Below are 17,573 nucleotides of genomic sequence, written 5' to 3'. Positions count from 1 at the left end.
GCCCAACATGATAGGGAACCAGGCCCATAGGGGCTGTGACCTCCAACATTTTCATCGCATCGGGATCCGTTTCCACGTCCGTATGGACGTTGAAGTCCCCGGCGACAATGCAATGTTCTGATGTAAGTAACAAAGAAGAGGTCACAGACTGGAACTCTTCAAAAAAAGAGCCCATGGGCCCTGGCGGCCGATAGACTAGAAGACCCTTCATCGATTGGTGTGGTGAAAGGACAATGGCGAAGGCAAGGGATTCGCAATCCTTGATCGCGTCCGATGGAATGATGGTGCAGGTGACCATTTTGTTGACTATTAATGCCACCCCACCTCCACGCCCCTTCGGCCTATCCTGCCTGAAGATGTTATACTCGGGCGGGATAGCAGTGGCAATATCTGGGTTGGACGCCTCGCCGAGCCACGTCTCGGTGAGCATTAGGAGCAGGGGTTTTTCTGACTCTAGCAAATCAAAAACATCCAGAGCGTGCCGGCCCAGAGATCGAGTGTTGAGCAGTAGGCCCAGATGTTTAGCGCAAACCGCCGCCTTCTGTGGCGCATCGCCAAGATGTTTCTGCGGGCGCCAGCCACACTCAGGGCAGCAATGCTTGCCCTTGTGGCGAGCAGGAAAAACCGTCCGGCAGAAACCATTTGTGTACTGCCAAGACCGAAGTTCCAGACCCGAGTAGTGTAGCATAGTGCTCAAAAAAAGCAAGCTAACTCAAGCCGAATGGCCGCGTCCTGCCCGTCGCCTCAAACGCCTCCGGGACGCTGACGGGCGCAGACGGGCAGGACTCTGGCACGACTCCGGCTAAGCGAACGGCGTCCCGCTGCGCGATACCGCTGCGCGGACGGGTCCGCCTTAAATAGGCGTTTCCCACAACCACTCGAGCGTCGGGACGCTCCAAGATGGCGCCCGCGCCCACACACACTCAGCCCAACCAAAGATGGCGCCCGCAAAATAAATCCGCCCCGGAACCCGGACCCACCAAATGGCGGTGTGTTTTCCTGATTTAAATGCAGGTAAGAGGACAGGAAGCCCAATATAGCGGCAGTAAAAGCAGGGGTTAAAAAACCAAAATGAACAAAGATGGGCAAAAGGGAGATAAAAAGACCAGTTGTCCGAGCTAGATGATAGCGCGACCAGCGCTCGTGTAGCAATCAGCAGAGAGCCTGAAAAACGAGTCCGCCTTAAATAGGCGTCTCCCACATCCACTCGAGCGTCGGGACGCTCCAAGATGGCGCCCGCGCCCACACACACTCAGCCCAACCAAAGATGGCGCCCGCAAAATAAATCCGCCCCGGAACCCGGACCCACCAAATGGCGGTGTGTTTTCCTGATTTAAATGCAGGTAAGAGGACAGCAAGCCCAATATAGCGGCAGTAAAAGCAGGGGTTAAAAAACCAAAATGAACAAAGATGGGCAAAAGGGAGATAAAAAGACCAGTTGTCCGAGCTAGATGATAGCGCGACCAGCGCTCGTGTAGCAATCAGCAGAGAGCCTGAAAAACGAGTCCGCCTTAAATAGGCGTCTCCCACATCCACTCGAGCGTCGGGACGCTCCAAGATGGCGCCCGCGCCCACACACACTCAGCCCAACCAAAGATGGCGCCCGCAAAATAAATCCGCCCCGGAACCCGGACCCACCAAATGGCGGTGTGTTTTCCTGATTTAAATGCAGGTAAGAGGACAGCAAGCCCAATATAGCGGCAGTAAAAGCAGGGGTTAAAAAACCAAAATGAACAAAGATGGGCAAAAGGGAGATAAAAAGACCAGTTGTCCGAGCTAGATGATAGCGCGACCAGCGCTCGTGTAGGCTTTTGCTTCAAACCATCTACTAGAGAGTGATGGTTGTATCTATAAGAAGCGAGGCTCAAACTCACCATAGTACAAATAAAGAGGATGAGATGATCTTATCCAAGGTACTTTCATCCAAACAGATACAAAAACTCCAAGGTGCAGTCTCTGAATAAAATCAAGACGAAATTGACAGGACATAACCTTCTCCCACCGAATTCTGTATCTAGTCATTGGCACATACCCACCTGCACAAGGCGTTATCAGAATGAGCAGAATTGTTTGCCCAGGAAAAGGTATGATGCAATGGGTAATGGTTGCTTCTAGAATCCCAGAACACTTTGAAATCAAACAGTGATGGTATTAGGCCAGAGGAAACAAAAATAAATTCAATGTTAAAAATCAACCTACGCCGAAAGAGGTGGGCACAAATGGGGTAGAATTTAGCTTAACAGACTGAACAAGGTCCAAGGATACATTTTTCTCAGAATGGCATTGAGTGAATAACCTTTTGTAGAACGTTGGAAATGATGGGCAACTGGTAGCGGAGGTGACCAGTTACATGTTTTATAAGCAGGACAAGTGACACACAAACGAGTATTAAAATCGGCCAGCAGTACAAATGATATAATACACTTGAGGCAATGGGTGTATTTATCCAACAAGCCTCTCAACTTGGAGGTGCTATTGTGCCAAACATGGGTAGGATTAGCATTTTGAAGATTTCCCAGTAAAACACTGCAAGAATTAGAAAAAATAGGACACACTGCAGTCATTTGGAAGACCCGGAGTCTAGTTGTTAAGACCAGTTTCCAGGGTTCTCCAAAGTAAGTCCTGGAGCGCTGGTTCATACAAGATTTTTAAGATAACGCTAAAAATCTGTCATGAATTCCTGTGCCGACTTGGCCAGATAATTCCTGCTGGGGCCAAAAATGAACTTGTGAAGTATGTCATTCTCCCCCAACAAAGTGACTTGACACAGTAGTGGAATTGCTGATGGCTTTAAGGTCAGGCGCCTCAGGGTCAGGCGCCTCAGAAGTCGCAACTCAAGTTATTGGGATGGGCAGAAGAAATATGCAAACAGACCACATGCAAAGGAGCTGGCCCTGCAGATAAGCCACAAAATTAGTATTGGTCAACTGAGCCCCCTGGGGTGACAGACAACCTGGTATGAATATCTTCTAATTTGGTAGGTCTGATATTGTACACTGCAAATGAGTTAATAATTAAATTCCACAATTTGCTAAAATAACTGGTAACCAGATCATCAATTAGTTCTAATGTCACATCAGCACTAATATGGATTGATTAAAAAAATCTATTAACTTTTTTTTCCTAATGGAGACTGTGGCTGATTTGCTAATCAAATCATTAAAGTGTTGAATTTAAGTGGAACTATCCATGACAAAATTTAAAGTTGAGAAGGAAATCCTCCAGTGTGTCCACACTATGAGCGTGTGGTCTAGTGTTTTCCCAATTGCATGCCCCTAATGCCCCCTCAACATCACATGCCGGTTTCTATAACCTAATCTCAAATTGACTCCATGCAGCATACTGTTCTATACACAGCACCTACTATTTTAAATACTCCTGCTACAATATGTTCACATTGAAATATCAACTATAAAAAAATATAATCCAGCCACTACCACAGCCTAACAACATAGTCCTTTTTATTGATGCTTCTGTGGTGGTGTTACGTTTATTTGTGCATACATAAGCAAAGAGCAGTTGAATCAGTGTAGCTCCAACACATGCAGAGATCACAAAGATCATTTTACGGAAAAAAGAATATATAGAAAATCCCCATCTCCCACATTCTTTCCTCTGTGACAATCCTTTACCTGATAGCTGTCCATATCATCCTCTTCATCCTGTAGCATAGAAAATACATTTGTTACAATACTGGCATCCACAAAGACAAAAGTGCACAGTTAATATGTTCACATATGCCTGATAATGTGTATACTGTAGGTTCTCAATGCATTCCTAGCTACTGCAGGACCCTTCTGAAAATAAGACTGCAGAAATTCAGGCAGATAAAAACCTGTATGAGGTGGATTAGTCTTTCCACGCGATCAGTGATTCAGATTGTCACAACAGCTATCTATTAAGCATTGGAGATGTCACGGCATATGCATGTAGGTTCATAAGCAGGGCAACAGAAACGTATCCACAGTCTCCTACCTTTGAAAACATTTTGCACATTCTATTTCATGGTTTTCTGAACTACAACATTTTTTTATATACAATTTGCTTAACAAGACAAACACAAAAGGTTAATAGATATGAATTTCAACAAGCTAAATCAATTACTTTGGTGTATGTTTTTACTTTTACATTGCAATGTTTTATCTGCAACATTTTTGTTTTTGCCACAGTCAGTGCTACAACCGCCATTGTACTTTCAACTCAACAGGAATGATGATTTTATTTAGCACAACACAGCTCTGGAGCGAGATTGGGCCACATGTTTGATTATCTGCCACAATTAACCATGCTTGATTCATGAAAGTATAGCCCACATAGTTCACCCCAAGCTTTGAGAAGCTACACCCATCCCATAAAGCCGACAGCATTAGTAAACGCCGCTGTTACTACCAGCTCCATGCCAAGGGCAGCACTTACCAAACAGCATGTTTTAATAATTTCCATTACAGAGATGCCTTTCAATTTGAAAGTAAATTATTGATTAGCTGCAATTGACTGAAAGTTTTAATGCAATTTGATACTAGTTGCTGATCCCTACGAACGCAATGCATTTCTTGGGATGGAGCATCCTGTCAAAGCCTCAGGCAGATTGTCTGACAAAAGGGAGATTTCCTACCTCTCGCAGGCAATTTAAAGCCACGATTTTAACATTTGCATGGTTAAAATCCTGATGCACAGAAATATTGGACTAATCGAAGCATCAGAGAAACAAATTAAATTAATATATTTCCTCATAATTCACAGGGAATTTTTGCCGTCACAGATAAAATAATACACAGTCACCTAGAACTGAGAAAGGAATAGAAGACTTTTCTGGTTCTGCTTACAGTACACTAAACACCACTAGTCTCACCAGTCTACACAATACAACACTAGTCTCACCAGTCTACACAACACAATACTAGTCTAACCAGTCTACATAATACGAGACTCAACACAATACTAGTCTCACCAGTTTACACAATACACTAATCTCACCAGTCTACACAATACAACACTAGTATCACCAGTCTACACAACACAATACTAGTCTCACCAGTCTACACAATACACGAGTATCACCAGTCTACACAATACACCACTAGTATCACCAGTCAATACAATACTAGTCTCGCCAGTTTACAGAATACAATACTGGTCTCACCATTCTAGACAATACTGGTCTCACCATTCTAGACAATACTGGTCTCACCAGTCTGCACAGTACAATACTAATCTCATCAGTCTACACAACACAGTACTAGTCTCACAAGCCACCATAACACAATAGTGGTCTCACCTGTCTACCCAATCCAATACTAATTGCACCAGGGGCGGCTCCTCCGCAATAGCAGAGGAGCGTCGCTCCACAAAAATAAAATGATAATAAAACAATATCATTTTATTTTTCTGTGACTGGCTGGCATGCCTGGGTAGGGCGGGACAGGGCCATGAAAGGGAGGAGTGGTAGGTGCAATGCAAGTGCGCATTTAGGTTTGGCCAGCTGTCTTAGACCGGCCAAACAGACATACGCACTTCTATTGCTCCAACCCAGCTGTGTTCAGAGCCGTGTTGGAGAAAAGTGGCATGCTTCCAGGCAGTATCTGAGTGGCAGACCAGGCAGCTCAGACCACCCTGGCGCTGCTCTCATAGCAGGAGAGCTGCGTCTGGATTAGGTGTGGAGTTTGTGCTTTCTCAGAGACTGCTGGGATTGAAGGATCGAGGCGTACGTCGGAGGCAGCGGCAGGGAAAGTTATGTTTTAAATAAATCATTATTTGCCCCTAAATTCACTCCACTTTCGTTTTGTGGCAGCCACCACTGAATCTCACCAGTCCACACAATACAATACTAGTCTCACCAGACTACACAATACAATACTAGCCTCACCAGACTACATATTACAATACTAGTCTCACCAGTCTAAACAATACAATGCTAATCTCATCAGTCTGCACAATGCTAGTCTCACTCGTCTGCCACTGTGGCACTGTTCTCAAAGAATAAAGAGGATTTGATTAAGAATACATTTCAGTATGTCTCGAGCGCATAATGCTGGTGTGGAGATCCTACCGACACTATCTGTATGGCGGGAAGGGTTACTGAAGACTGCTGCCTAATACACAGGAAGCTCTGCTGGCCTGGGATAGGGCCACTAGGACGCTTGGGTGGGCACACAAGATTACCAGGGAAACACCTCTCTGGAAAGGGACATGGCTGAAAGAGGTGGTGAAGCTGCAGGGCTTTGGGGCCTGGGATACTATAGGCATCATAACAGTGGAGGACATCATTGAGAACGGGGATATCATGCCCTTCTCTACAGTGCAGCAGGAACATAATTTACAACCGTCCCAGAATATGCCCCACTAGAGGTGCGGATACTGATGGAGGAGTTAGGAATGGTGCAATCTCCATCACATATAAGAAGGTCAATAACAATATATCAGACATGCTAAGCAAGCTACGGGAAAGATGGGGGTATGATGTGGGTGACCTCGAGGATACAGACTGGGAAGTGGCATTAAGGAACACTCGCGAAGTGGCCATTAAATTGCGCTTGTGCACAATTCAATTTAAGATACTCCACTGGACCCACTAAGACAGCCAGAGGCTAAATAACATGGGGAGAGCCTCCACACTGCTGTGTTTGGGGTGTGCTGAGGCGGTTGGTTAATTTCTGCACACACTTTGGGAATGCCCAAGCATTCAGGCTTATTGGCAGACAATTGCTCAGGAATTCTCTGACATACTGGAGGTATTGCTCCCGATAGACCTGAGGCTTCTGTTGCTGGGGATCTCAAACGATGTTAATGTCCCGTGCTTCAAGCTTGTTTTTAGTGTCCTTGGCCTGGTGGTGGCAAAAAGGGATCTGGCTAAATACTGGGGTGCGCCAGAGGGGCCTTATGTGCCTGAGTGGCGAAAAGGAATGGACCTCTACATAGCAGAGGAAAAGGTGATATATGGCTGCAGGGGATGTTCCTGGAAATTCTACAAGATATGGGGATGGTGGAGAACAGATTATGGGTTGGGCTCGGCAGAGGGCAGTCCCGGTCCGACTCCTGGCTTGACTGCCAACTAGACTAATTGCTTCATGATGTGTGCAAGTGTCCTAAAAGTACTCTCCTACATTGACTGTGTGTTTGGTTGCTCCAAGTTCTACTTTGCACAACTTACTGCGATCAAATGTACCATTCATATGTACCCGAAAACCATGGCGCATGTTACGTGTGACTATATTCTTTTCCTTTATTATATTGGTTTAAAAAATTAAAAAATACAGTTCAGTAAGCATAAATAAAGAGGAAATGCAGACAAATTTACCTGGTGGTTTTCATATCCTTTTTGAGATTTGAAATGCCTTACTTTCGGACATCCAACTCCAATCGACAGTATAGTGTCTTCTATTAGGGGCAAAGTCCCAGAGTCTTGAACAGACCTCACGTCCACCTGGATACGCCGTGACTGTCCCTGTAGAAGATGCATTAGTTTGAATGTTCATCTGGTTACATTATGTACTATGCGCAGCCATTCCTAATTTTTTTTTAATCTTAAATTAAATCAACTATTCATTCAAACAGACTAAATTACATTTGGAGAAACCAGTAGTGTTATATTTCGAAATATAAAGATCCAATTAGCTCTCTCACTCTCACGCAACGTGGAGTCCACGAAAGTCAGTCACATTAACAGAAATTGAAAAAACATAAAAGAGAAATTTGTCTTGAGCGATTCAAAAGTTGTACTAGAATAATAAAACCAGCCAGGAAATACAGACTACAATGTAGCTTATTTACACATACCTAGGGTTGTTCTATGCGAAGTGTCGAATCAGAAAGAAATCTACACATGCATAAAACAATAGGACCATAAAAAGTTTATTTCGCTTTGCTCAAGATTGATATTACTAGACATGGTAATATAAGAGAAAGAGTCAGAAATTAGAAATATAATCACTAGTTCATGGCTAGCTGACAGGCACAAAAGTTGTTAAGTAGTCCTGAAAATAAAGGAAGAGTGGGCTGTAAGGAAAATGCTACTTACCCAGTATGCATCTGTTCTTGGCATGTAGAGCTGTAGATTCACATGCTGTGCATAGCCTGCCATCTAGTGTTCGGTCCGGATGTTTGCAAGTTGTTTTTCTTCGAAGAAGTCTTTCCCAGTCACGAGGTAGGTGACTCCTCCTTTCAGTGATAGTGCGCATGGGCATCGACTCCATTGTTAGATTTTTTTTCCCCGCAGAGGGTGATAATGGAGTTATTGAGAGTAGTAGAAAGAGATGTCCATGTATATATGTATCTAAGTAACACTTCACTACAACAGGTATAGGTACCCAGGGAGGTGGGTGGGCGCATGTGAATCTACAGCTCTAAATGCCAAGAACAGATGCACATTGGGTAAGTTGCATTGTCCGTTCAAGGCATGTGAGCTGTAGATCACATGCTGTGCATAGACTATATAGCAGTTATCTCCCAAAGCGGTGGCTAACCTGTAGCTGTTGCAGTCGTTTGAAATAGTGTACATAAAACTGCTTGCTGTTTTGCCAACACATCTACACAATAGTGTTTTGTGAATGTGTGAGATGTAGACCATGTTGCAGCTTTGCAGATGTCATCTATGGGTATATTTCCTAAGCATGCCATATAAACCCCTAGTTTGCATGTGGAGTGCGGTCTAGGGGGAATTGACAATGTTAATTTTGCTTTTGCATATCATGTTTGAATGCACTTGACTATCCACCATGCAATACCTGATTTTGATATGGGATTGACTTTATGCGGTGGAGGAAAAGCTACCAATAGTTGTTTTGTCTTACGGAAAGGTTTTGTCCTTTCTATGTAGTAGAGTAACACTCTTCACTTCTAAGGTGTGCAAAGCACGTTCTGCCACAGAATCTGTTTGAGGGAAGAACACAGGCAACTCAACAGATTGGTTGATATGAAAGGCAGAAATGACCTTTGGTAGAAATGTAGGGTTGGTCCTAAGAATCACTTTGTTTTGGTGCACTTGTAAAAAATGGTTCTTCTATGATTAGTGACTGAAGCTCATCTACTCTCTCCTCAGTGATGTGATAGCTATGAGGAAAGCTACCTTCCAAGTGAGAAATTGCAATTCACATGTATGCAATGTCTCAAAGGGTGGACCCATCAGGCTGGTAAGGACAATGTTGAGATTTGACACTGGGGCAGGTGGAAGCCTTGGAGGTATGATTCTTTTAAGTCCCTCCATAAATGCTCTGACAGGCACTCTAAAGAGAGACAGGTGTTGTCTGTTCTGTAGGTAAGCAGCTATTGCAGCAAGATGTAAGCGTATGGAAGAGTACGCTAAATTGGAACACTGCCGATGTAATAAGTAGCAAATGATGTTTTGAACTGACGCGTCCAGTGGATCGATTTGATTGTTATTGCAGTATATTACAAATCTTTTCCACTTTGCTGCATAGCATGCTCTTGTGGTAGGACATCTAGCCTCTTTGATGATGTTCATGCAGTGTTGCGGGAGATTAAGGTAGCCAAACTCTAAGATTTCAGGTGCCAGATCGCAAGATTGAGATGACTGGGATCTGAATGTCTTATCTTTGGGAGTGAGATGTCGTTTTTGGTGAGCAACTACTGAGAGTTCCAACAGTGTTGTGAACCAGGGTTGCCGGGCCCATGTGGGAGCAACTACGATTAGTGTCTGGGACATCTGTCTGAGCTTCCAAACCACTAATGGAATGAGTGGGAGAGGCGAAAAGACGTAGGCAAATATCCCTGACCAATTCATCCATAGTGCATTGCCTTTAGACAATGGGTGTGGATGGCTGGATGCCAAGCTTGGGCATTTTGCGTTTAGGTTTGTGGCAAACAGATCTATGTCTGGAAAGACCCACATTTGGAAGAATGGGAGGAGAACCTAGGGTGGATTTCCCATACGTGAATCTGCTGTCTTTGACGACTGCAGATCTGCAATCTGATTGTTTACTCCTGGAAGGTGTTCTGCAAGGAGATACATTTTTGTGACATATAGCCCATTTCCAGATGGTCTGTGCTAGTTGTGACAGCTGGAGAGAATGTGTCCTCCCCTGTTTTTGTATGTACTACATTGCTGTCATGTTGTCTGTACGGATCAGGACAGCTTTGCCTACTAGATGTACTTGAAACGCTTTGAGCGCTATAAAAATAGCTAGCAGCTCTAGATGATTTATGTGAAGCTGCTTTTGCTGCAGGCTCCACATGCCCTGAATTGTATGCATCTGGAGGTACACTCCCCAACCAGTGAGCGATGCGTCTGCTGTTAGCGCTATCCATGGAACGGGGTCGATGAAGGGCAGCCCTTTTGAAAGGTTTTGTGTATTCCACCACTGCAGAGAGCGATGGGTGCGGCCGTTCACCAAAACTAGATCTGATAAGAGACCCTAAGCACTCCTGAAGGGGACGCATCTGGAGTCTTGCGTAAGGGACTTTTAGAATGCAAGACACCATCATCCCTAGTAACTGCATGAACACTTGAGTTGATAATGAGTGTTGAGGCTGAAACTGAGAGATTAAAGTTTGCATGTTGCGGATTCTGGCCGTATTGGGATAGGCCAAAGCCTATTGTGTATATATTGTGGCTCCTAGATACGCTTGTGTGTTGGATGGTTGTAGATGGGATTTAGACAGATTTACTGTGAATCCAAGAGCGTGGAGCAACTGCACTGTTTTGTGAGCGTGACGTAGACAGCTGTTTTGTGAGTTGGCTTTTATGAGCCAGTCATCTAAATATGGGAAGACGTGAATGCGTTGTCTTCGTAGATGAGCTGCGACTACTGCCAGGCACTTGGTGAAAACCCTGGGTACGGTAGTTACTCCGAATGGGAGCACTTTGAACTGATAGTGCTGGCCTGCTACTATGAACATGAGGTACTTGCGGTGAGCAGGGTGTATTGGGATATGGAAATAGGCGTCCTTTAATTCCAGAGTGGACAGAAAATCACCTTGTTGAAGGAGCAGGAGCACTTGTTGAAGTGTGACTATGTGAAAATGGTCCGACAATGTATAGAATTAGTTCTCTGAGGTCTAGTATAGACCTGAGAGAGCCGTCCTTCTTGGGAATTAAGAAGTACAGGGAGTATACCCTGGCCCCTTGATATTTTAATGGGACTGGTTCTATAGCTCCTTTTTGCTTTAGAAGGGTAAGATGTTCTTGTGACATTGCATATGATCGTGGAAGAATGTTTGGGGGAGTGTCTAAGTTTCAGGCAGTTACCATATTGGGTCATTTGAAGAACCCATTTATCAGAGGCGATTGTGTTCCAGACAGGGAGAAATTGGGAGAGACGTCCCCCGAAAGGAGTGGAATGATCGGGGGTAGTGGAAGGAAGTCACTGATTGTTATTTGCGGGGCAAGTGCATGTGGAGTTGCCTCTGCCTCTTCCCTTACCATTGTTTCCTCAAAAACCTCCTCTGAAATAGCCTCTTGATGAGGGTGATTGGTTGTTGCCCTTGTAAGAGGAGGAGGAATTCTCTGTGGATATATTCTTGGAGCCAGCCCTGTAAAAGGAGCGACAAAAGGAACCCCTATTTGTAAGTAACTGCAAGGTCCCCAAGGACTTTGCAACATCGGTATCTTTTTCCATTTTTTCCAGTGAGGCGTCAACTGCTGGACCAAAGAGGTGTTCTTTGTCAAATGGTTGGTTGAGAATAGAGGCTTGCACCTCAGGTTTGAAACCCGAGATCCTCAATCAAGCATGCCTGCATAGCAGTACGCTGGTGTATACTGCGCGCGCTGCAGTATCTGTTGCGTTTAGGGCGCACTTGGAGGTATTCGTGATTAGTTTGCCCTCTTGAATAAGATCGTTAGCCTTAGATTTATGTTCATCAGGCAGAAATTGCATGAGCTTTTCTAACTTATCATAATGAGCCCTATCATTGCTGGCTAACAAAGCCTGAGCACTAGCGATGCGCCAATGATTAGCCACTTGTGACGCTACCCTTTTGCCAGAGGCATCAATTAATTTAGACTCCTTATCAGGAGGAGGGGCCTCACCAATGGTCTGCGAGTTAACTCTTTTGCGAGCATTGGAAACCACAAGAGAGCCTAAGGGCAGCTGACCTTTGATGTAGGCAGGGTCAGTAGGTGCGGGTTTATATTTTCTCTCAACCCTATGAGTGACGATTCTTGCCCTTACAGGGTCTTTAAAAACGTAATCTGCATGTTTAATCATCCCCTTAAGCATTGGCAGTGTATGGGTAGTTCTTTGAGAGGAACTTAGGGTCTTAAATAAGAAATTCTCCTCTAAAGCCTCTTTACGTAGTTCCACCCCATGGGAATGAGCAGCCCTGTTAAGTAGCTCAATGTAACCTATAGTGTTGTTGTGTGGTTAGGATCTGGACGGATACAAGTCAGGGTCATTATCCGTGTTTGGGTCAGTGTCATAGCCCTCCCATGGGTCAATATCCTGTGGCCTATCCTGATCCCCATCCCCTTCATCCTGTGGGTCAGGTGATAGTAATGGTGGTGAATTTGTGGGTGTTATGAGTAAGTTGGGATCAGTGGGCAAAGTAGGTGGAATATAAGGTGGTGAAGGGTTAGTACCCACATTTTTTCTCTTCAAAGGAATGTGGTACTCCTCTTGTTGGGCCATCTTCCTTTTTTCAGGCAATTTGGCATGGATATGTCCAGTGTCTAGGTTTATAACCAGCTCTTTCTGTTTCGGATCCAAAAGGTGGAATGTCAGACAGAGGCTCCTTTGGTGGAGTCTTTTCTTCTTTGCTTGTAGTTTTCGGCCTCGAAAGCTTCGGCTCCGAGCATTTCGGTTCCGAAGATTTAGTCTTCGATAAAGGTGGGATGTGGCCCATGACATGTTTTGATTTCGATGCAGAGGATTTTGGTTTGGCGCCGGCATGGGGCCGACTCGAGCCCGAGCCGGAAGGTTTGTCTTTGTGTTTCGGCGCCAGGCCCGGGATGGGGCGCTCAAAAGTTTTTCTCGGTGCCCACCTTGGCCCGCAGGCAGAGGAAGGACCAGAGCCTTTTTGGTCTTATGTTGCTGGGGCAAGGAGGCTTCTGTACTCATGGTACGCTGACCCGGTGTAGCTTGCTCCTCTTCCATGTCGGAGTCGGCCTCAGACACGGAGACGTGTTCTGCTTCCTCGGCTCCTTGAGCTTGTTGTTCGTCTCGAGAGGAATCTTTTCCGAAGATGTCCGGTACAGAGCCACCTTGATGTTGCATCTCGTGACGTGGAGCCAGACGGTCACAAAGCGTCTTCTTCGATCTAATTGATCGGCACGTGTCCTTGGCTTTCTCGTCATGTTCCGGGAATAGACAGAGGTTGCACACTTCGTGCAGGTCGGTGCGCGGAAACTTGGCGTGACACCCTGGACAGAGTTTGAATGGAGTCCATTCCATCGACTGCTAGCAAGCCCGGTGTGGGTAGGCCTAATGGCCCTCCACGAGTTTTCTGATCAAAGGTCTTTGTGTCGAAACGATAGGCGGAGAATGGGAAACACGATCGAGAAACAATACCATCGAGGGTAGTGGATTGCGCGTCGGAGGGAACCAGAGAAACAGTGCTAAACCGGAGTGCAGCAATTCACATACGAACCAGATGGTGGAAATAAACAATCCAACAATGGAGTCGATGCCCATGAGCACTATCACCGAAAGGAAGAATCACCTACTTTGTGACTGAAAAAGACTTCTTCGAAGAAAAACAAAGTGTAAACATCTGGACCCAACACTAGATGGCAGGCTATGCACAGCATGTCTATTTCTTCGGTGTGGGGTGTTGGTGGTTTAGGAAGTAATGGCACCCTGCTGCTTCTATGTATAGTAGGCTGGGTATCTAGTACGTACGGTGCTGACAGGTAGGGAAAACACCATATAACCACTAAGTATGTGATGGATAGGATCCTGCACAAAGCTATGAACCAAAGTCCTATGCACACTTATAAGAATTCTTAATGAGAGTTCATAAAATCATAGGCGCAAAAAAGTAAAGTCCAAATGGATCTGTTCCTTGTCTTTTATTCCATGAAACATCAAAAAGCAACCAGCCAACACGTGTTTCGTCACAATGGGAATTATCCCACGACTTCTTCAGGGCTGTACTTCATATGTGTAGGTTCTTATAGATCACTCCGTCGGTGATAATTCCGAACCGGCAGGTCAAATAAATGATGAGCCTGCGAGGGAATTAAATAAGTGTGTGTCAAAGGAAGCACCTAAGGTACCGTGCTGCAATGCGAGAGAAGGGTTAGATAGACCGCTTCGTAAATTCCTTGCGCTTCAGCGAGTACGCGGAGGTCTGCAGCGGCAAAGGGTGCGTTCTTTGTTCCGGATGTGGACACACACCAATCTAATTCGCTCGCAGGATCACCGTCACTTAGGTGCCTCCTCTGATACACCCCATTTTAATTCGATCGCAGAGCCACCAAGTCTTTATTTATTTGACCAGCAGGGTCGGAATTACCACCGGCGGAGTGATCAATAAGAATCTACACATATGAAGTACAGCCCTGAAGAAGTCGTGGGATATGTCCCATTGTGACGAAACACGTGTTGGCTGGTTGCTCTTTGATGTTACATGGAATAAAAGACAAAGAACAGATCCATTTGGACTTTAATTACTTTTTTGCTCATATGATTTTATGAACTATCATTACTAATTCTTATATTTGTGCATAGGACTTTGGTTTAGGCACAGCATGTCATCTACAGCTCACATGTCTCGAACAATAGATTTTAAAACAAGTACAGTACCTCCAATACAAAAGCTATAAAATAAGGTAAAATCATAAAGAATGGACTATACCGACCAAATGAACTCATGTGAACTCCAGAGAAATGGAAAAGCTTGTATGTTATTGGTATTGGCAGAGCTTATCCGAATTAGGTATGGCATTGCAGTCCTGCTTAGAATGTGTGTTTACAGAGCACAATTTACTGAGGTGTCAATGTCCCTTTCTTAATGCAACACAACCGGCCAGAGATTAAATAATCAGATACATGCTAGGCTGTAGCTGCTGATCTGCAAGCTGATGAAGGGAATGGAAAGCACAAAGTGTTGTATTTGACAGGCACGGCTGGCCTCAAGCAAGGCACAGAGAGCAAGTAGCCGCAGTAGCAGGCAGCACACTGTATGTTGCTAAAATGATTCTTGCTGGCACCAAACTCACAGTTGCACATCCACCACTTGTGACACGAGGGCTGGCTGCTATTGCCTGGACTAGGCAGGCATATAGGTGGACCACTTGTCACATGCCTCTCCTTAGTGGGATGCACACAGTATATGATAGTGCACACTGCAGTTGCCGGCTGATCTGCTCAGCTGGCAGGGGCTCATCAATGAGCTAGAGGCATCGAAAGGCCAGTAGATGTTTGCCAGCCTGTACATTCAATAATTGTTTCCACACTTCTTAGTAGTAGTAGTAGACCCTAGTATGTCAATGGTGCTTCACATGCTGGGTGCAGTGTGTAGGAGAGTAGGGTCTGCTTTCTATGTTCACCCCCACTTTTTGCTTTTGCTTCACTGGTTTTCGACTTAGATGTGGCTGTGGGCCTGCTAATCATACCCACAGCCCAGCTGTTCTCTCTCTAAATTCACTATGCACTTTAGGTGCATAACCCAATTGGTAAGGATCACCTTTTTGGACCCTGTACAGTGTACCTTAGGTACCCAGGGCATAGGTGTACCCTAGACCTACCAGGGGCTGCAGCATGTATTATGCTACCCCTGGCTGGCCTTCCATTATGACACAACTGGCTGATCACTCAGCTGGGGCAAGGTCGTGTAATCACCCCTTGCTTAGGTGTAGTATTCCTATACCTACCTTATATATAGACACATGGGTAACCTATCAGTCACTCCTATGGCAGGCCTTAACAATCCTGGAGGCAGAGTGCTTGGTAATATGTGAGATGGTGCTCTAGCATGAGCTGAGCCTGTCTGCAGCTTTCGGAACCATGTCCTTATAGCTGTTCTATGATATCGCCTACCATATACTCTTAAAGTGCCTTATAATCCTCGCGGTTATGGTAACTATGGTTTGGCTTTATCAAAACATGTCGTGTAAGGTGTTTAACACTTTGGAATACTACCCCCACACCATTTCTGGTGGTGAGGATAGTATTCCTCCCTTCTAGAGGGAGAAGACATGTTGAAGACCTACTACCTGGTTAAAGTTAACCAGAGCCCCAGCATCACAAAATGGACGCTGCTGCCACAGACACGAGTCTGACCTCCTGCTGCTGGGAGACCTTCCAGCGAGGGAGGCTTGGACAATAGGTTTCCTGCCTTGGGAGGTGCTAGCACCACCCTAGACAGGCCTTAGTGTATTGGGGCAGGGAGGGATGAAGGACACTGCCTGGGGCACACAAGGTGTCCCATGCATAGTCCAGTTCAAACCGGTGCTGGGGCACTCCAGCCCCAGTCCTGGCGCGAAACTGGACAAAGGGAAGGGGGTGTAACCACCCCCCTCCCTGGTCCCACCCATAGGAGGGACCTAGCAGGTAACCCAGCCCCCCAGATTAGTATAAGAGTGGGAGCTGAGTCCCTAGGACTTTAGATTATCCTGAATCTGCATCTTGAACAGAAACTCTGGACCTTCGACATTCTACTACGGAAGAAGACTGAAGAATCTCCCTTGTGGCCAAGGAGTGACCACCCTGGGCATCCAGGCACCATCCAGCGACCGCTGCTTGCTTTGCGACTGATCCTACGAGGGACGACTGCAGAGACTGACCAGCGCCGCGACTTCCAGACACCTCTGAACCAGATCCACATCTACAGCAAAGCTGAGACCCGTGGAGGCGACGAGGGACGTGGGACTGGCGGCTTGGGAAAAGTGGCTAGTAACTGACTAGCGCAACTTCTGAGGCTTCCTCGAGGCTGTGCTTGGGGAATTGAGAAGCCCCAATCCCGAGCACCATCTGCAAAGAAGATCAGCTCCCCACACTTCACGTGTTCTCCGTGGGGCCCTTCTGCACCCGAGTTGCTCGACGTGTTGTCCGGTTGCTGGCCCGTTGGCTAGTGACCTCTGTGACGACGAACCTTCAATTTTGCCTTGCTGGTCCGGCTCCTCCAGACTGGCACCCGCTCCCCTGTGAAAGGGAAGCACCCCAGACCTTCCTGATCTGCGACAGAAGCAAGTCCTCCATCCTGCGTGGGTTACGCTTGCCAAGGCTTGTTGGGTCCTAACTCGACATAGACGCCGCCGACAGCAAGAGCCTTCGTGGGACAGCTCGCCTCCTGGTTCTGGTCGTCCTCGACGCCTCCTGGTACCCGTGGCTGCTGCAACAAGCTTCACCTCTTCACCTGCATCTTCACGACATCGCATGGTTCCTTCCTGGTTCCTTCCCGGCTCCTGGCTGGTGACCTAGACTCTGTCCCCTCTGCTTGCAGGTATCCTCCTTCCTGATTCCATCCTTGGAATCCACCGAACACTCTTCACTGTCAGCAACTTTCTTCAGGCATCCATAGGAGTCGACGACGAAACCCGACGCAAGTTCACACCTATGCACCCGCAGCCCGTGGGCTAGGTAACTTGAGTACTCCGGTGCTCACAAGGGTATCGACTATCCAAGTGTCTAGTTTCCAAGTCTCTAACTCCTAGTTCCTTCCGAAGTGTCCTAAAACTC

The 17,573-nt window shown here is 46.0% G+C and overlaps 1 protein-coding gene across 1 annotated transcript in view; it reads right to left on the bottom strand.

Annotated features, from left to right (window-relative positions):
* Nucleotides 1-17,573, bottom strand: part of KIF13B (kinesin family member 13B) — a 712,974-nt gene that overhangs the window by 206,757 nt on the left and 488,644 nt on the right. Inside the window, exons 25-26 of the mRNA XM_085613040.1 lie at nt 7,298-7,444; nt 3,633-3,662 (exon numbers count right to left, since the gene is read on the bottom strand). Coding sequence (XP_085469166.1) covers nt 3,633-3,662; nt 7,298-7,444 — 177 coding nt within the window. The remainder of the gene's footprint in view (nt 1-3,632; nt 3,663-7,297; nt 7,445-17,573) is intronic.

This window comes from Triturus cristatus, chromosome 6 (genome assembly GCF_964204655.1).
Source record: "Triturus cristatus chromosome 6, aTriCri1.1, whole genome shotgun sequence".
NCBI classification, from domain to species: domain Eukaryota; kingdom Metazoa; phylum Chordata; class Amphibia; order Caudata; family Salamandridae; genus Triturus; species Triturus cristatus.
Note: the sequence above shows the minus strand (reverse complement) of the source record. Positions and strands in the feature narration are given on the sequence as shown.